The sequence below is a fragment of the Aphelocoma coerulescens genome, chromosome 1 (assembly GCF_041296385.1).
Source record: "Aphelocoma coerulescens isolate FSJ_1873_10779 chromosome 1, UR_Acoe_1.0, whole genome shotgun sequence".
NCBI classification, from domain to species: Eukaryota; Metazoa; Chordata; class Aves; order Passeriformes; family Corvidae; genus Aphelocoma; species Aphelocoma coerulescens.
The window spans coordinates 97,663,582-97,683,513 of record NC_091013.1 but is presented as its reverse complement, the minus strand read 5'-3'; the positions used below and the strand labels follow the sequence as shown (position 1 = coordinate 97,683,513).

The following is a 19,932-nucleotide window of genomic DNA, read 5'->3' as shown; positions in this document are numbered from 1 at the left end:
CTCAAGCACGCTGGTCACTCTCCACCCCAATTTAGTTATTTTTCTGCTCCAGTCACCGCTATGTATGTCCCCTGCCTCTTCATTTCTGTCCACAGCCACTCATATCTTTCTCATGCCACATATCCAGTAAAGCTTGTAGAAAACCATAGCAGGGATGAAGTGAGTAAACAGACAGACATGAAACTGATGAAAATATTAATTTTTCAAGAGGTTCCAGAGCCTCCAATTAGCAAACCTGCTTCCTAGGGCTGTGTGTGCTCTGGGTGAGGGGAGCTATGCTGTTTGTCTTCTGTTGAGACACTGGGTTATGTGCTGGCATCACCTTTGGTCTGCTGTGCCCTACACATGTGCTTGAGAGGTGAGGAGAGGGATTGCTTTATCCTAGGAAAGTAAAAAGCAGAAAAAGTCAGATCTTCCCCATAATGACTCCTGAAAAAGTCTGTGCTATGTGGTTTTTTGGATGTTTTGCTTGTAGAATGAGAGTCTTTAATGTGTGATTTGAAGACAATACAGTTTTAAGTATCTGATTTTGTATCAGTTGCTGGGGAAGGTGGGGTTTGGTGGCTGGGTGGTTTTTTTTTAAATAAATCTCCAGTTGCTAGGGAAATGAAAAGGGTGGGATAACAATTTCTTCAGCTATGAGAAAACATTGGTACTTTTTATACACACAGGACAGATCTGATGATGAAAGATCTGTGTAACCTTGAAACAAAGGTGGTCTTCTAGCCACCACCAACTTCACTGGTCAGGATAACAATTCAATTTTAGACTAGGATTACTGTAAAGCAGCTCCAGGGTAAATGGTGTAAGCAGACAGCTCTTGAGCACCACGACCTTCTCAGAAAGACACTGAGAAATACAATTTCAGGGATATTCTTCAGACCTTAGGGAAGGATGGGTGAGCTGCATTACAGAATGAATCTTCATTCCTCTAAGACATGAGGTATGATAGATGAGTACTTAGTACACCATGAATGAGCTCCAAAACATGGGGAAGAACTGTTCAGTGCTAAAAAAGCATGAGCAAATTCTGAAATACATTAAACCGAGTGCAAAGATTGATAGACACCAGAGACATTTCCTTAATCTTGTTGGAGAGTTGCTGCAGGGCATCCTCCCCAGTTTGCACAGTGGTACTTGCACCTCTAGGAAAGCCAGCCTACTGCCACTGCAGTCACAGTCAAGTTTTAATTACAGGAGCAGAACTGGTAGTGACAATGGGGAATGAGCAGGCAATGAGCAAAATAGCTTCGACACTGAGAACAGGGAAGGAAAGAGAAGTGTCTTCTTCTAAAAGGAGGGGGGAGGAACAGGAAAGAAGTAAGAAAAAAAAAAAGCCCCAAATGAACCCTAGTAAGTAGAAGCTGGTAATCCCTAAAGCCTCAGAGTAGAGTGCAAAGCCCTGGAAGAAAGAAATTAATAACTTTCAAAGTACGACCTTGAAAATGGAATTAACAGTATTCCTCCCTTTTAAGCCTTCATGATAATAAAGATTTCATCTTCCGAAGCCCTGGCAAGAGAGTCAACAGACTAGGAAAAATTGCTTCCTGCAGAGCAGCTGGCAAGTGTAAACCCTAAGACCCCCACAGGCCCCAGGGAGTGAGATGACAGAGACACCTGCATGGTGCACATCCTCCTTCCCTTGTGCCTTCTCCTTTAGAAGTAGGGTTTTTTCTTCCCCTCCCCCCCCCCCCCTCCCCCAATCCATTTTTGGTCCTATCTTTTGCTCAAGAAGCAGAACTCCAGCCTTCACTTTGAGTCAGCCTATCAACAACATGGAGCCCAGAGCTGCTCAGGGTGGGCAGCACCTGGAAAAACAGCAGGCTGGCTATACTTGGTTTACCATCACTCCTTCCTTCCCATCACAGACAAGTTCTCCTAGCCCATCCCATGCTGCTTTCTGGCTTCTCTTACATTCAGAAACTCATGGGGACCAATTGCCCTCTAACACCAGATTTTACCTTGCACTCTCTGGCAGGATCCCAAGGGCAGATTCCCCAAAGCAAATCAAGAGCCAGGAGCTCTCTGATGGCCTTTGAACCTTCTCTGTGGGCTCTCTTCCATCAGCAAACTGCAGATATGTCAAGCCCTGGAGTCTTGTTAATGTAAATAAGAGAAAAATTGGCACCTGCTGTCTCTTCTCCTGCCTTCGTTTTGATTTACTCAGATGATGAGATTGGCAAATGTGGATGTGAAACATGGAGATGAGTGAATGATTTTTTTCGCTCAGGAATGTATCTGCTTTCTGCTTGCATCTCAAATGATCCTTTTTAAAGGTCTGTGTTGGGAATCTTGAAAGTAACAGGTTCAGTTTCTGCTGGTGATGATCATGGTGCATACATTTGGAGGCATGCCTCTGGTGATCTTGTGACTTTACTTAGACATCCTGCCTCATTTGCTTCTTGAGCAAGGCTTACATGTCATGGCACAGTCTCCATCCCCCTCTCTAATGGGTCCCTTCAAGGGTGTTGTTGGTGTTACAAAAAGGAGCTGGAGGGAGTGAGGAGACACAAGGGGGAGTATCTGTGTGGAGGAAGTAGAATAATAGGATGGCTTGGGTTGGAACGGACCTTAAAGGCCATCTAGTTTCAAATCCCCTGCAATGTGCAGGGGCACCTTCCACTAGACCAGGGTGCTCAAATCCCATCCAGTCTGGCACTGAACACTTCCAGGAATGGGATATCCAGAGTTTCTGTGAATGTCTCACCACTCTCCTAGTGAAGAACTTCTTCCTTATGTACAATCTAAATCTACCCTCTTTCAATGTAAGACCATTGTCCATTGTCATCACTACATGCCTTTATAAAAAGCCCTTCTCCAGCTCTTGTCAGCCCCTTTTAGGTACTGGAAGACCACAGTGAGGTCTCGTGGAGCCTTCTCTTCTCAAGGCCAAACAACTCTGACTCTCTCAGCCTGTCTTCAATAGGAGAGGTGCTCCAGCCCTCTGAGAATCTCCATGGCCCTTCTCTGGACTCACTGCAGCAGGTCCATTTTTATGCTGGGGGCCCATCATAAGTGGAATAAGTAGAGTGGGTTAGAAACTTCACCCCCACCCCCTGCACCCTCGGTTTCTGCTGCCGTAGTGGGCAGATGTCCTGCTTTTTGTGTCTTCTAAAGAGGTTTTGCCGAGAATGCAGGTGCATAGTGGTGGTGGAAAGGTGCAGGCCGGTGGGGACCAGGTTCCGTGCCACATCCGTGCGGCCATCCGTGGCTGGCTCAGCGGCGATGGCTCGGAGCGCGCAGAGCTGGCTCCCTTTCCTCAGCGTGTTCCTGGGGAGCTCTGCCATGCGGGACCCGGGGTTCTCCCGGGCGGGTGTGCAGAGTCGCCCAGCCCCGGGTGTTATTCCCAGAGTTTCCCATGCTCCCAGAGTTCCCAGCCCCTCTAGGCTGCCTGGGATGGCGAGGCGGGTTCGGTGTCCTTCGGCTGCCACCTCGCGGGGAAGGAGCGGCGCCTCGGCGGCGGCGGCGGCCGGGCGGGGACAGAGGGACCGGGGTACCCGCAGCGAGCGGCCGGCCGGCCGAGGGAGGGGGACAGACAGGACGTGCAAGCACTGCAGCCCCGCATGATGCCACACCTTCACCTGCTGCTGCTCGTGCCCTTTTTCGCACCTGCTTGTTGGCGTCTGAGCTTCACCGGGCACCACATCCATACCTAAACAGCTCTGCTGGAAATCCCCTTTTCCCCTGCAATTCTGAGTCTGGGCTGGTACTGACTGCCTGCCTTTGCTGTCCTGGTACTAATGTCCTCTTCCCATAAGCACCATCACTCCCCTCTACCTGTCTCCCTCATCCCTGCTTTCCTGTGCCTGGTCAGGACCTAATTTCCTCTCTTTATCTCCCCTTTTCCCAGGACCTGTTCTCATTACTTACCTAACCTCATGCTTACATAAAGTCCTACGTTTCCCCATCCTCACCCTGGCTGACATCTCCTCTTGCCCTCTTCCATGTCTTGAGCTGAGGATTCCTGTATTGCCATTTCAATTGAAGATCTTCCCTCGTATCATTTCCTGTGCTGTAGCCCAGCACTGGTACAAGTGCTCATCCTATCACCTCAGTCCACATTACTCCCTTCTTATCTCTCTCATCACAGCAGCCTTTTCCTGTGCCTCTGCCCAGACAAACATGTATTTTCACCTCCTCACGCAGCCCCCAGTGGGCACTGCAGGCTTTCAGAGGCCAACACCAGCCATGAGGTAGGGCCTGTGCAGGGATAGCCTTCTGACCTCGGACACTGCTGCTGAGGCTAGGTGTGTTGCAAGTTTTCTTGACAAAAAAGCTCATCTCTCCCTTTCCTAGGAAGAGCTGAACAACCCCCCCCCCAGCTAATTCTTCCCACACTGAGGAGTTTCCTTTGCCTGGCTCTCCCATAGTCAGCAGAGGAGGCTGCAGAGCAAGGAGTGACTGAGACCGTTTTAATCTAGACAGTTCAGGGAGCAATTAGTAGCAGCAGGTGTGCCAGGCCACCTCTTAATGCTGAGGTCCTAGAGTCACAGGAGAACATAGCACCCAAACTTAATGTGGGGCCACAATGTCATTGCTGGCAGCTGACTGCAGCTGTGCTTCTTAAAGAGCTGAGTGGGCTGTGGATATGGAGGTCTTCAGGCAGTCCAGAAGTCACCAGACAAGTTCATGGTAGAAGAAGTTAATCTCAAAGGAGTTCGGCTTCTGCTGGCTCATAATGACTCTGAAGCACAGGAGGCAGGCCAGTATGATACCATGCTGGCCATGTGCTGCTGGCTGGCCCCCACCCAGCACCCACAGAGGACAGGACTGAAGGTTAGACAAGACCCTTGGACTGACCCAGCAAAGATCTTTTCTTGTGGTGTTTTCCTCAGGCTGTTTATGAGGATGAAAGCAGCTCTTGGCTTTGCAATCTGGCTGTGGTTTGCTCTGAATGTAAGCAGCTTTTCCCATCTTCCTCTGCCATCTAATCCAAGTCCCCCCATCCTTGTCACTGTTCTTTTCCTACACTCTTCACAGGAGTAGGTGCAGTTCTTGAACCATCACACGCAGAGGCACTACAGCTGTGCCATGTCAAGTCGGGTACAGTAGCACACATCACCACTCCTGTCTAGTGAACCCTGGGCTAGGCTGCCTTGCAGCTAGGCTGCCTTGCAGCCCTCGGGACGTGAGGGCATTGCAGCAACTGTTCTGCCTCACTCTGCGTGAAAGGGTTGGCCTGCAGGAGTGCTAGGCACTAGGGGAGATTGCTGGCATCCCAAACTGAAGGGCCTTGCCACTCCTTCTACATCCTCCCTCAGGAGTATGTGGAAGTTCTCCCAGAAGCATTAGGAAAAGGCTCCTGGAGCCTCTCTGTGCCAGGCTGGTATTCTGGGCTGTTGCACACAGGCAGGTGGGTGGGACCAGTGAGGGCATGGTGGCACAGCGCTGTTTTTCCCATGGTTAAATTCAAGGATGTAGCCAGGGTTACACTGCCTTGGGGACAGGGGTGGGATGGGGCTGCACATGGTCCCCTTCACCTTGTGAGAGCTACAGCTCTCTAAATTTTGACCAAGGCTACCTTGTGGCATGGAACCAATGCAGATCACCCAGGCTGAACGTGTGGCACCGATGAAGCCTTGGAAACATAGGATGCAGTGCCCATGAGGCTGTTGCAGCACAATTAGGCACCATGGCAGGGCTCCACCTGCCTCTGCACCAGGTATCGAAATGTCTCACATTTGGAGCAAGGAAGAGCAGTGCAGTTGTTCTAGCCTTGCCAATTTTCAGTCTGCTCCTTCTTGATTTGCTTAATGGGATCTGACTCGGTCAGCATTTAGGGTCTAGGGTCCCTTAGGGGTTTAGCTGTGAAATGCTGCCAGATATTCATATTAACTCATCAGCATCGGAAATCCAATTTCCTCTCCTGTCTGTGGTGGACGAGCACCCCTTTCAAAGCTGTTCCGTGGTCACAGATTTGGCAGGGCTGTCCAATTGCCGGGGGATGAATAGCCCGGGATATTACAGCAAATTCCCAGAGCACAGGCTCAAGGGTACCGAAGCGGGAGACCGCAGGGACAGCCCCGAAGCCCCCGGTGCCAGCGGAGAGGGAGCAGGGGAGGGCAGCCGGGTGGCCGGGGGGGCTTTCTGGGGGGGCTTTCTGGGGGGGCTTTCTGGGGGGGCTCCACCAGGCAGAGCTCGGGGGCGGCTCCGCGCGGCGGCCGCCAGAGGGCGCCGGAGACCGCACCGCTGCTGATGCGGGACCGGGGTGGCGAGCGGATGTGCGGGGTGGCGAGCGGATGTGCGGGCACAGCGAGGGGATGTGCGGGATGGCGAGTGGATGTGCGGGATGGCGAGGGGGCTGTGACATGGGGGCTGCGGGACCGGGATGGCGAGGGGATGTGCTGGCATGGTGAGGGGACTACAGGGCGGGGGGATTGCCAGGGCTCTGTGCCCTGGGGGCTGCAGGGATGGGGGATTGCGGGAAGTCTGTGCGCTCAGGGGCTTGGCGTCTGCGGCGTGCGTGTGCACGCCTGGGGGAGCTGTGCCCACGCGTGCCCGTCCACGCGTGCACACTGGGGGTGGGCGCGCCTGGGGAGGGCAGTGTGCAGGTGTGGGGTGCGCGCTCAGGTGTGCGGGTTCTGCAGCACACCGTGGCCGCTGTGGGGGCCGGCGCTGCCCCCAGCGTGGGCGCTCGCCCGTGGCCGTATGGGTGCCTCGGTGCCCACAGCAGCAGCTGCTCATGCACGCACATGGAGAGGTCATCATGCAAACATGGGCTGGCACAGCCTGAGGTGTGGCTGGAAAGGAAGGGTGACAGTGATAGAATGAATTGAAAATGGATGCTATTTCCTGCACAAAATCTCGCTCAAAGACAAATATTTTATTTTCTTCCAGTATTTTCACTCTCTTTCTTATTACGCTTGAGCAGTTGTTGTCCCCCAAGACATTATTTTGTGATAGAACTATGACCTTCCCGGAGTTGTCAGTACTTGTGACAGTAAATGTAGCACCTGTGGCATGTACTCTAGCTAGCTGTGCTGTCAAACCCAGAGATTCCATGTGTCCCCCAGGGTTATGTGCAGAGACCACACTGGATCCCAGTCCTCCCAGTCAGCCTAACACACTGCCCGACACCTGCACAGCCTGCTGGTGAGAACAGCTGCTAGGGCTAGCCTGTGGTGTGGCACAGAAGGTGATCAGGACTGCACGGGGAGAGGTTTCTGTAGCCAGCCCCACCATCTGACTGGGACACACAGGCAGCCATGAGAACATGTAGCACATCATTTTTCATCTCTGGAGATGGGAGTTTTGGCTTGTCAGATGCCCTCAAACTTAGCAGAACAGAAGCCGGCATGACCCTCTCCCAAGTCCTCCATCACACCACATGTCTTTGTGTGTCCTCTCTTATACCTAGATATTGCAGAGGCTCATCTCTTCACCACAGCACTACCACACCATACCATGCCTCTGCCCCCAGTCCCCACCAAGCTCACACACTCTGATCCGTGCATTTCGATGTGTTGAGGCAGAGGTACCAAGCCAAGGCCAAATATCCCCTTGCCTGTGCATTGCATGCCACCATTGGTGCACATGCCTTTGCTCTGGTTGCGTGGGCACCCTAGAAAAGCGTCAAAGAGGAGGATGGTTGCCATGTGTGTGTTATGTACATGTCCATGTAAGAGTTAAGACAAATAGTATCAAAGCCAAATAGTAAAAATGGGGTGGCTGAACATTTCTGTAGGGAACACACCCTGCCTGGTGTGCTCTTGTTTATTTGCTGGGCCAGAGGAGTCATGTTTTGTGCCAAAAAGGGATGCAAATGGTCCCAAACAGCTTCCCCACAGTTATTTGACTGTGAGAGATGCTTTTTCTGAAACATAGGTGAGGTAGGTGTAGTAGCTGAACTGAAACTTGTTCCTGAGTGTAGAGGAGGAAATAAAAAGAGTAAAAAAAAGCAGTGTAGTAGGATTTGTGTGACAAGCCACAAAAGATGCACGTGGGCTAGCTGAACAAGAAGCCATAGATGGAATATAAATTTTCCACACAAATCAGCACATACTTAATAATGAAAGAACAGAACTGGGGCACAAACAACTACTCTAGTAAGTGATCAGCTACATTAGGAAGAAATCAGACAAATGAAAATGCAATGGAATTTGAGGGACTCTGGAGACATCCTTCTTTGATTTGCTGCCTTTTAGTCACCAGCTCGAGTTTAGTAGAGACCGTGCTGCTGAGCAAGCCTGTGGCACCTGAGCTCCACCCAGGAGAGTGGGGCTCTTCGCTTCTGCAGGCTATGAGGGAGCAGTTGTACTTCAGTCTCATGGAGCTCTCTTGAACAGGGCCTTTTATAAAATTGTTTTTTGGCTCCCCTCTGCCATCAGAAACAGCTTTTCTTGGTAGTTAGCATGACTTCTTTCTTCTACAGCAGGATCAGTTCCAACATAAAAACTATCTCCACCTCCACTCTTCAGCATCTTCCTGCACACCTTCTGTGTAAAACACTGCATACACACACACCTATGTGTATATATGTCCATGTACATGTGCATGCATGCACACATATATGAGTACTTTATGTGCACACAGACATGGTGAGCATGCATTTACAGAACCACAACCATGTACACCTCCCTGACCAGTTCTAAAGACAGTCTGCCGAGGCTTGGGATTGCAGGGTGAATTTAAAACAGCATCACTGCCTTTAAAGCCATCCAGGAAAGGGAACTCATAAATGAGAGGATGAATGAGAAGATGTCAGGAGTGTTAGCGCTTAATATTCCTGGAGTGAGGCTGCGTTATTTGTTGCTGCAGCAGTGTGCTCCTCCCTGCCCCCTCTGACGGAGCCTGTGGATGCGCACGCACACACATGCAGCTTCATTTCCCACCCTTACGAAAAATCAACCTCCCTGGCACACCCTGCACCCTCACCCCATAGGTGTCGTGCCACAGGGCTGTAAGTGCAACAGCAAAGCCTTCCTCCACCCCAATTCAGACACAAATAATTACGGTGCAGCCCCTGGCAGGGAAGGGAGGTGTTTGCTGGTTGGGCCCATGTTTTATTGATCGGACCACTGTGATGAATCAGCTCCTGTGGAGCTGGTGTCTGCCTGCAGACAGGCACTGGCCACTGCACAGAATTACAACAAGTCCTGGCACTGAGAAGGTGGTGGAGCGGGCAGGTGTGGGGGTGGGACCAGGGGCTGCATCTGCAAAGGTGTGAACCATATCCCTGCGCTGGAAGGACAGCAGCTCCCAGCTGGAGGCACAGCAGGGGTTTGGATGTGGTCAGTAGCCAGGATTGAACCTTCCTGCACACTTCAGGCCCTGCTCCTCCAGCCTGGGTGTTGTTTAGGGAGAACCACATGCCATTGGAGTGTTAAGCAGAGGGAAGGAGGATGCTGACGAGCTGGCAGGCAGCAGCCTGTAGCTGAGCTGGAGGGTGGCTCACCAGGGTGGGAAGGCAGCTGTGCTCTGCAGCCCAAACCCAGCACTGCAGCAGCAGCATGGGACTGAAGTGCTGTGTTCCTGTGTCACCCCCATCTCACCCCGCCTCATGTAATCTTGTCTTCTTTTCTCTCCCTTCTCGCACCCTGCAGGACCCGGCACAGGGAGAGTAGACAACGGCTCCATGAGTTTGGCCGTCCCACTGTGGCTTCTGGCAGCGTCCCTGCTCTGCCTACTCAGCAAATGTTAATACAAATCAGAATTAAAAATAATAATATTAATAATAATTAAAAAAACAACACAACAACAACAACACACAAAACAAAACGCGTTATACAGGAGACAGAGCGAAGAGAGGGGAGAGAGAAAAAAGAGGGGGGGGAGAGAGAGAGACGACTGTTTCTTTCACAACTTTTGTGTGTTCAGGAGCGAAGAGGGGGGAGAGGAAAAATTACAGCAAAGAAGACTCAGCAACATTTAATCCAAAACCTGAAAAGCCGGCTGTCAAGTCATCGACTGCCTAGGAGGCAACACGAAGCAAGGGGAGAATGGGGCACCAGCAAGGACCGTGTCGCCGGAGGATGCTGCAATGTAAACAATCCAACAAAACCCGCAAAGCCAATCAAACAGAAGATCCCTTTTCTTTTCTCTCCTCCTTCCTCTTTTCCATACTCCCTCACTTTCCTTCCTTCCTTCCTCCTCTTTCTTTCTTTTGCAGAAAGAGGTCTTTGCTTCGGTGTCTATAGCCATTTAACTTTTTGGATGCCCTGGGTCATTTTTGTGAGCTAATGCTCAGCCAGTTCATACTTTTAAAAACAAATTAAAAAAAAAAAAAAAAAAAAAAGAAAAGTAAAAAAAAAGAAAGCCACAAACCAGAGCAAGTCACCTGAAGCTCTCTGCACACTGGTGTCCTGTGAAGAACCCCTTCCTCTCTTCACTTCACCCTGCGCTCATGTGCACCCAGCCCTTGTTAAACACCTTCTTTCCTGTCCCCTCCTTCATGCAACATCGCCCTCGCTAGCCTGAACTAAGGCTGTGTCAACTCTACTGAAAGCCTACTTTTCTTTTTGTTTTTTTTTTTTTTAAATCCTCTTCCTCCTCCCCAGTTCAACCAGGTGTCTTTCTCTTTCTCCTGTGTATGCCTGTGTGCGTGCGTGCATGCATGTGTGGCTCTTGCTCCGTCTTCACTCTCTCTCTTTCTCTTGCTCTCTCTAAGCATGCAAAATGAACAGTCCATGTGTACATATGCTCATCCTGCTGTAGATAATGTCCTGCCTTGTAAGTGTGAGACAAGATGCAGAGAGATCCCTTAGGCAGAGAAGAGAGATGAGGAGAGAGGGGCAGCTGCAACAAAGGTTCACATGGTGTCCCCTCTCCTGTGTCCTCACTGGCTTTTTGTCTTCTGGCCACCTTGTTTGCAAGAGTCAGTCTGCACCCTTGTCTAGGCTTTTTTCCTCTCCCACCTCCAACCTGTTTGGCTCTCAGCCTCCAAGTACCAGCATAGCAGCCTGTGCCATGCATGAGTGCTCGCGCACGCGCATGGGGGTGTGCACTCCTGCAATTGTCCAAGCAAGCAGAAGAAACCAGGACTGGCCCACAACCTATGGACTGAAGAGTGCAGCCACCAGTCCTCCTGGGGATGGGAGGCTGGGCTGGTGGGATGTGAGTGATGAGACCTTGGACATCACCAAGCAGCCATTCCTTTTAGGTATAGCGTGTGTAGGAATGATACCTCAACATGAAAACCACAATCTGGCATTCCTAACCATTTTGGTAATCATGTAAAAATAGAGCCAATACCCTTTTTTGTTGCTTTGTTGGTTTTGTTCTTACTGTCCTCCCTGGTATAAAAGGAAATGTAGGCTGTGTAAGGGTGTGTGTGTATATGTGCATGTGTGTGTGCTGGACACCACTGCTATTACAAAACTCACTGCAAATTCCACATTTCAAAGGAATTGGGTCAGAAAATGTCCAGGACCTGTGAATGTAAGAAATAAATATCAGGTCCAAAATCCTGGGCTTACAAAGAAGGAGCTTAAAGTGGTGCAGCAAAGAAGCAGGCAGCACAATTTGCTCTGCTCTTCTCTTATCTCAAAGGTGCTGGTCTTGCTGGAGAGCACTCTTGCTCACCATTGCACTTCCCACAGCAGAATCACATACAGAGGTGCCAGCAAGAGATGCTTTTTAGTGGCTCCCAAGTGAGGAGGGGAGAGAAGGTTGTGAGAAACAGGACTGAGAAAATGCTGGGTGGTGGCTGGATTTACCACAACAGCACAGGGTCTGCTGCAGGAGCCAGAGTGAGCAGGGGCTGCAGTGCCTGTGTGTGGGTTGGGGCAGAGGGGAGAAGACTCCCGTGTCCCCTGGCCAGTCACGAGCCATAGCATCCACCAGCAGTAAAGTTGATAAAATGCAGGGTTTATCAGGTAGGCCTTTTTTGGAGAGAGGGATGTGCAGGGGAGAGCTTGATTTAGCCCACACAAATCGAGTGACCGTGCCACGACAGCACAGTGTTTTACAGGTGCTCAGCCACTGAGCTTTCAAGCAGCAGCCAGTTTGCTCCTCTGTCTTTTGCCCTGGGCACTGGGGCAGTGGCAGCACGCTTGGCAGCCGTGCTCACATGCAGGCAAGGGGGAAACAGCTTGGCCTTGCAGTGTGCGGGAGGGAATACCCGCCAAGTGCTCCCCTGCCGGGAAGCAAAGCGGGAATTGCTGCCTGCGAGCCCGGCCCCCCCTTTCCGTGGGTGGGGCACAGTCCGGTGAGGCTTCTCCCTGCGCTCAGCGTGGTGCTCTCGCCTTACTGCGGCACTGCCGGCGCTGTCCCCTCGCTGCTGAGCTCAGCTCTTCCAGGAAGCAGCAGGCTCCAATTAAGCAGGCAGTCAAGGGCTCCTCCCAGGCAGCCAGAAGAGCAAGGAAATTTATTGAAGAGAGACGTGAAAGGCTGAAGTTTTGGCATTGTAAGAGTTGGTGTAGAGCTGCTGTGGGATTGGATGGTGGCAATTTATGCTCCTCCAGACCCCGAAGCCATACCTGCAAGAGGGTGCAAGTTGCAAGTGGGCAACTGGTGCTTGAAATCCACCCAAGGCATCCAGGGATGGCTCCTTTTCCTCCAAGAAAGGGCAGTCATTGATGGGACTTGGGCATCTCCTTTGGAGACTGGTGTGTGTCAGCCCAGGAAAAAATGTATTCTTCAGAGCATTCAGACATCCCAGTCCTCGTGCCTAACCTTCAGGAGGGCCATGAAATTCCCAGTCTTAGTAACAAGTCCAGAGTTTCTGCTGCAACAGGGCTCCTCTTTCCCCTGGTAGAGCCGTGAGCTGATCCTGGTCCCAGAAACCAGGTCCGGGAGCTGCACCCTTTCCAGCACACTGGCATGAGGGAAAACACCACACTGCTCTTGCTCGGGGCTGTACCTATGCCTGGGTTTATTGGCACGGGTTTGTTGATAAAGGTGGGCAGCCCGCAGTGCCTTGCTGTGACAGGCTGTTCCTCAGGGCTGAGTCAAGCCCACTTTAGGTTCTTTGATGTCAACCTGGTTGCTATGGTAGCACCCTCTGCGTATGTTTTTGTCACTGTGAGGTCGCTCCTAGGCACTGGGGTCACACACATCAGACCCCTATGGTGTGGTGGTGGTCATCAAGTCCCGGCACCTCATTATGTCACATCTGTTTCTGTCACATCTGAAGGAGTTTTGAGGGGATGTTTTTTTTTAAATGTCAAAAGCAGGGCATCCATTTTTTAAAGCCACTTGCTCATTAGTGGGGGAAACAGCCCCAGCCCCAGTGCTGGGATCTGGTCTTTCTTGCAGGCCCTGGGCAGATCTTTGCCTCTGTTGCCTGGCTGTGAAACAGTGAAAGCCAGTTAATTGCAGACCTCTCTGAGAAAAGCCACCAACACCAAGTATGCCTGTTGTCTGCAGCAGTGCTGGGTACCCCACTCCTGGCAATGTCTGTTCCTAGTAGGGCTGGGGGAAATCCTGGGTAGGTTGAAGCTTGATTTTCTCCAAGAATCTAATCCTGTGAGCTGTAGTGTGCCTCACAGGGTGCTGCAAAAATCCCCCCATTTCTCCGGAACTCAAGCAGGGATCGCTCAGAGCACCTGTCAAGAGGTGAGCCCAGATGAGTATAGGAAACAAAGGCAAGGTCCTATGCTTTTTCCCATTCTTTCTCCCTCCACCCTCTGACGGAGATGTTGCAATGGGTTTCCTCATGTCTCAGGCCCTTCTCTCTGAAACTTTCTCCTCATCATCTCTTCTCCCTGTTTACATTGCTGTCTTTCCCATCACCTCCCAAAAAGCTGTGTTCTTGCTTCCTGCTGCCTCTCAGCTGGTTGGGGACCAGGGAAGATGGGAGTTTCGAATGGGACACCAGTTCCTCGAGCTTGTCAGTGTAATTGTGTTTGATTGATGAAGATTTAACATTTAGTGTTATAAAAAGATATGAACAAAATGGAAAAAAAAATTGTACTTCTTCTACTGGTTTGTAAATATTACAAGAGTTACATGAGATGTCTGGTAATGTCCAAGCAGAGGAACAAAAACTTAGATTTCATATATGGCCCCATAATTGCTAGCAGATTTCTAACCCTTTTCGGATGACTGAGAGGAGGGGTGAAGGCAAGTCTTTCTGAAAGGAACTGGACAGGGGAAATGCAGCCACCCCGAGCCACATGAACTCCATGCATGATTGTAGCATGTCGCTTGGAGCGTGTGCCTGGTCAGATGGAAAACGAAGCAAACACCTGTCTCTGAACGGCTGGGAAGGGCAACGTGGGATGCTCCAGCCAACACCTGTATCTTGGCAGTTGTGTTCATTTCTGTTTGTTTGCAGCCCTGCACTTGCGGGCTCGTTGCTCAGTGATGCACCCTCTCCTCCTCCCCCGTACCCGCTTTCTTCACCAGTGAAGTTGTGTCGCCCCATGCTAGCCCCAAGTGCATGTGAACGTGCCATTCATGGAGATTTCATTGGTGACATGCATTGTGTCGAGAGTTAGTCTTTGTCCGCACATCTTTCTCACACCACTGACTGTTCACCACTTGGGCAGATCGCGCGTGCACTGCTGCTTACCCCACTTTTGGTCAAAGAACATCCAAGCCCCACCAGCTTCTCAGCTCCAGGTGCATCCAGACCACGCCCCCAGGCCACCTGTCTGAGCAACCCCGTTTTGAAAGTCCAAGCACACAGCATGGACAAAGCCACCATCAAAAGCCATGTGGTCTCCAGGCTGAGTGGAAGCTACACATCTGGAAGGAATTTGGGGGAGCAGCAGCAAGTCCCAATGAAACAAGAGGATCTGGGAAGTCGGAGGAGTTATGCTAGAGTCCTTCACAGCCCTACCAGCAGGTTGATATTTCAGCTCAGTTGTTGTGCAGTGTTTCATCACTTCGCCCTTCCCTGGTGAGGGAATCTATGGGCACAGGGAAACACCTCATCTCCTCCCAACCCCTCACACCTCTGCTTCCTCTCCTCCAAGCACACTGACCTGCAGCCCAAATCATCATGGTGCTTGATGTGATGTAGCAACTGACATGGGGGATGGCTGACCAAGACAGTATGACAGAGGAGGTGCCTGGGGGGTGAGCAGTTCTCTCTCTTTCTCCCTCTCTCTCTCTCTCTCTCTCCTGATGGTGCACAATCTTACTGCTTCTCTGACTCAAGGACACAAAACTTCTTGAGTTAGGGATGCCGGGAGCAAACTGTCCTATGGGAAGAGCAAAACTTGAGGCAGGGAAGTGATGGAGAAACTGGATGGTAATTTCCAAGATGTGATGCCGGTGGAAAAGGGTAGGGATGAGTGCTGTCCATCGTCCATGCGCAGAACTCTCAGGTTCATCAGCGAGGAGACCATGGCCTCTCAACACTAATCTTAGAGTGGCTTCATATCCGGTGGGATGCCCAGAAGATGATTTTTTTTAATTGCATGACTCTGCTGACTAAGAGCTGTGTCACACCATTAAAACCTCTTTCACTTTTCCTTCTTGTAACTTGCTAGAACAATGATCGGGCAGCTCCCACAGCCCCCAAAATTTTGCCTAATGGTTGGCTCCCATTAGGGCAATATATGGTGCTTGCTTGTTGGTTCACTCGCCGTAACAGGGGAGCAGAACTCATCTTGGTGAGAGTATGTTGGTATGGCCCTCTGTCCGTCAGTGTGATGTGGTGAGGTGAGGAGACCTGCCAAGGCAGGGCTTGGGCAAGAGGAACAGTTCTTCTGATTAGCCCAGGCAGGTGGGAAGCAAAGGGTCCTTCACTTGCTGAAGGCTTGGGTTAGCTGGTGCCACAGCAACTCAGACTGCCCTGCAAGCCTTGTAGAAGTGCCCAGGCAGCAGAGAAGGAAGGAGCAGTTACAGGGTGGAAGGAGCAGTTAGAGCAGTGGTGGGGGCTGCATGAGCAGCAGGGCTCCTTGGGCAGCGCAGCTGGGGAACGGGCAGAGATTGCATCCCAGGAGGGCCCTTCTTTCCCTGCCTGTCCTCATGGTGCATCAGGAGCTCCCTCCTGGCCTCCCAGGGCATGCTCACCATGCAGCAAAATGAGCCTCAGCAAGTAAAGCAGTGTGACACCGCGGTGTCTCCAGCCGTGTCCTGAGGAAAGGCGTATGGATGTTTCTGTACGTAACAGAGGGGTCATGGGTGGAAACGAGGAGCAAGACTTACCTAGGAGCCAGCCAGTGAGGAGAGCACATCCCAGTGAGGCTGTCCTTCTCCAGAACTGTGACATTTGCTCCCCACTCGGCCACGCACAGGCGCATACGCACACCCCGTGAGCTCCACCTCGCACATGCTACAGGAGTGCTCCTGGGGCGCTCTCCTTCCCCGCGCTCTCCATCACACTCAGCCAGGCGGGCACTCGGCCACCTGCTGCCAGCGGTGGCTCTGTCTGTGACACACAGCTACGTGGTGACCTCCTGAGGAAGCCAGGAGAAGGCGTGTGCGTGCCCGTGCCTGCGGCAGCACACGTGTGTGCCAGGAAAGGGAGGAGGGGGCACAGAGCAGGAACCTGCCTCCGCGGTGCCACCGTCACCTCCCAAAATCATTCAGCCTTCCCAGCTGGAGCCAAGATTCATCCTCTAGACCTTGAGAATGAAGGCCAGTCCCTTCTTCTTGCTACACGGTGGGGTGGTTAGAACTCTCCTCATTAACAGTGTTATATACATATAAATATATATATATATCTATATCTTTATATATATTTTTCCCCAGCACTGTAGACATGAGCTGAACTTCTCTTTAACGAAACGAGAAAATGGCCATTTTATTTTTTGCCATTGTTTTGGTTTTGAAACTAGCTCTGTGAAAGAAAGTTTTAAAAGCGCAAGTGTGTGTGTAAAAGAACCGATGAAAAAAACTAAACAACCCAACAAACAAATGAACAAAACCCAGTGATGAAAAAAAAAAGCTTTTTATTTTTTCTTTTCTCAATGTATTTAACTTCTGTTATCTCGTTTCTGTTTCTTTACATGTATGAATGCTCTGCTCTTCTGTGATCTTAAAAAAAAATACAAAAAAATACAAAAATTAAATAAACGTGAAAAGGAGGTAATGTTTCTTCATTTCCCCTCCCTTCCTTGCATACTCTGGCTTGTCTCCTCTCTGATCATGTCTAGTGATGACTTCCCAGCCTACAGGGGGAACGTGGGCCAGGCTACCCCTTCCCTCACCTTCCTTGGAGGGGCAGGGTGGTACAGGACTGCAAGAGGGGCAGGGGCCAGTGGCCTGGGACTGAGGGTGCTGTGTCACCTCAAGCAGTCTGGCCCCTGCAGTGCAGTGCCTGGGGACGAAGAGAGCAGGCTGGCTGGAAATAGATGTGAAATGGGGCTGCCAGGAGGAGAGGAGAAGTGCCACAGGCAAAACTGCAGTGCACAGCCCTGAAGTCAGCATTTGCCTTCAGCTTCTTGTTTGTTTTGGGGTTTTTTTAATTACGTAAATTGCATGATTGTATGTGTGTGGGATCAAGGCTGCAGTCCCAGGAGGGGAAAAACAAGGAAGTTGATGGATGGAATGGGCTGAGGCTGAGCTGCTTAGGCAAGCACAGGACATGAGCACCAAAAGACAGAGCATGATGGTGGAGATGGTGGAGAGAGAGAAGGAGGGTGGTGGAGAAAGAGGCAGGAAATGCTGACCAGAAAACAGCAGGATGCAGCACTGGAAAGGCCAGGCTTTATGACAAGGAGGGATTGGGGAAGCAAGGGAATGGAGACAGCATGGGGCTTGGAATGAGGGCAGCTGGGACAAGGGGGAGAGGGGCAGGAGTCCTGTACCATGGGCACAAGCAGGCATGAAAGGAATAGGTTAGAAGGGAGCAGGAGGAAGAGGGCAGCAGAGTAGCCTGGGCAATTTTACAAGGAAACACAGCCAAAGGGGTGAAGAAACCAAGATGCAGGAAAAACCTGGTCGAAGGAGAAAGCAGCACCTGGGCATTTTAAATGTGAGCGTTGGAGAACCCCGGACATCTACAGCCAAATAACCACAATGGGGGCTCTCTTCAGCATGTGAGTGCCACCTGTCTCTCACAGCTTGGTGTCACTGTCCTTCTCCCAGTGGGAGAATCTCTACTTCCTGGTGGCCCCCAGGGACACAGCTAACTGTGCTACTGCACGCGTGTGCTTGCACCCAGCACCAGGGCAGCAGCACGAGGCTGCACATGGTCAGGCTCAGCTTGGGCTGCAGGAGAGCCTGGCTGCAGCTCTGAAAGGGAGCTCTGAAAGGTGGTCTCATCCTCGCTCACTGCTGGAGCATGAAAACCAGGCCTTCGTATTTCTGGTTTTGCTCTGTTCACACCTATATGGTGCCTTCACTGCCTCTGTGTCACCTTCCACTGTTTCTCCTGTTGCCTATTTACAGCTCACTGGGGCAGAGACTCAAGACCTGCATACAAAACAGGGGTATATTCTATGAAAAGTTATATCTAATTTTGTTTCTGGAGCATAACACATAGGACGATGTAAGCCTGGTTTCCAGTAGACTACAGACTTGTTTCTTAAATTGCATGAAATTAAATAAAAGCGGAGCTGTCAGAAGCTCAGCACAAACCGTGGGCTAAGCAGAGGTGCATCACTGAGCACGAGGTGCAAGCAGGATGGTGAACATGAACGCAAGTAGCACTTACCACACCTTTGCTATGTGAGACTGAAGAGAAGCAATGGGATATGAACCCTCCTCCATCACCATCGTTCCTTTCCACGGTGCTGGGAGAGCCAGGAAGTGCAGCATGGAGGATCACAGCAGAGCTGGTGGCGAGAGTGCCGGGGCAGGGGTACCACTGGGCTCTATGGATGTTAAGGTCAGTACTGAGCTTTACTGGCTGGTCACTGGGGTGGAAACAGGCTGGGTTTGTGGTGCTGTACATGAATGACACCAGCACTACCAGGGCTTCACCTCCTTCAGTGTGTGCGCTGAACACTCTTGGAAAAGCTGTCTTTGCTTTTCTACCTCTACCACCTTAAAGCTGAGGCTAAAAAGAAGACAAGATAAACCCTGGCAAGCACAACCTGTCCTTTCATTAACATTTTAAATGGTCATTTTTAATGGTACATTTAACTAACACTAAGTTATCCATGGGAAGAGAATTTGGCTGTTAACACTGGCATCTGCTTAACAAACAAGTTTTGCATTTGGTGAGGCGTGAGCCTAACACCAATAGTACTCCTTGCTAACAGCAGACTCATTAACATTAATTCCTGCTTTTACCACCATGAAGAGCTTTTTGTATCTGTATGAGCAGTTATTAGATGCACCACATTCTCACTGCAAAAGGAACATAGGAAATTATTAGCAGTGATACAGACCTACCAGTAAATGAGGATCTGAATTCCTAGCACTTACCATAACTCAAAATTTCCAGAAAAGGAAAGTGATGAGATGTTCTGGAGACTGTGTTCTTCATCTTTCCTCACTGAGGAATTTGAACTATGTTCAAACACAGCTAAATTGCAGTTGGAAATTAGTTAAGGGTTATGGTACTCAAAGGCTATGGGAAAACGTGTGTCCATAAAAAAATCTTGCAATTCAGCCAAGACTGGGTTTTGCCAGTCATACACATTGTCAAAGCACACATTGTCAGAATGGGCAAAGAGCTGGATTTAGAGAGGCAAACTGTGATGGATAAAACACCAGAACCTGAGGTGCAGCCTCACCAGTGCCCAGTACAGAGGGACAGTCACTGCCCTGACTTCCTTCTGGCCACACTGCCCTGTGGTCCTTCTGGCCACACTATTGCTGATACACGCCAGGATGCCATTGGCCTTCTTGCCCACCTGGGCTCATGTTCAGTCACTGTCAACCAGCACCCCCATGTACTTTTCTGCTGGACAGCTTTCCAGCACTCTTCCCCAGGCCTGTTTCACTGAATGGGGTTGTTGTGACTGAAGGGCAGGACTCACAATCTCCTACTGTTGGTCTCAGCCCAGCAATCCAGCCCGACCAGAATCCCTCTGCAGAGCTTCCTACTCTCCAGCAGATCAACATTGCCACACTTAGTGTCATCTGTAAACTGACTGAGAACAAACTGAGCTTTCATCTGAAAGCTGGAAATTGCTTTGCTTTCCAGAG

The 19,932-nt window shown here is 50.7% G+C and overlaps 1 protein-coding gene across 5 annotated transcripts in view; it reads left to right on the top strand.

Moving 5' to 3' along the window:
* LSAMP (limbic system associated membrane protein) overlaps positions 1 to 16,886 on the top strand; it is a 731,774-nt gene extending 714,888 nt beyond the window's left edge. For all 5 annotated transcript variants that reach the window (XM_069020423.1, XM_069020452.1, XM_069020436.1 and 2 more), the window contains one exon: positions 9,543 to 16,886. In XM_069020423.1, the coding sequence (XP_068876524.1) occupies positions 9,543 to 9,640 (98 nt within the window). In that variant the 3' untranslated portion in view covers positions 9,641 to 16,886. The remainder of the gene's footprint in view (positions 1 to 9,542) is intronic.
* Positions 16,887 to 19,932: the final 3,046 nt, after the last annotated feature.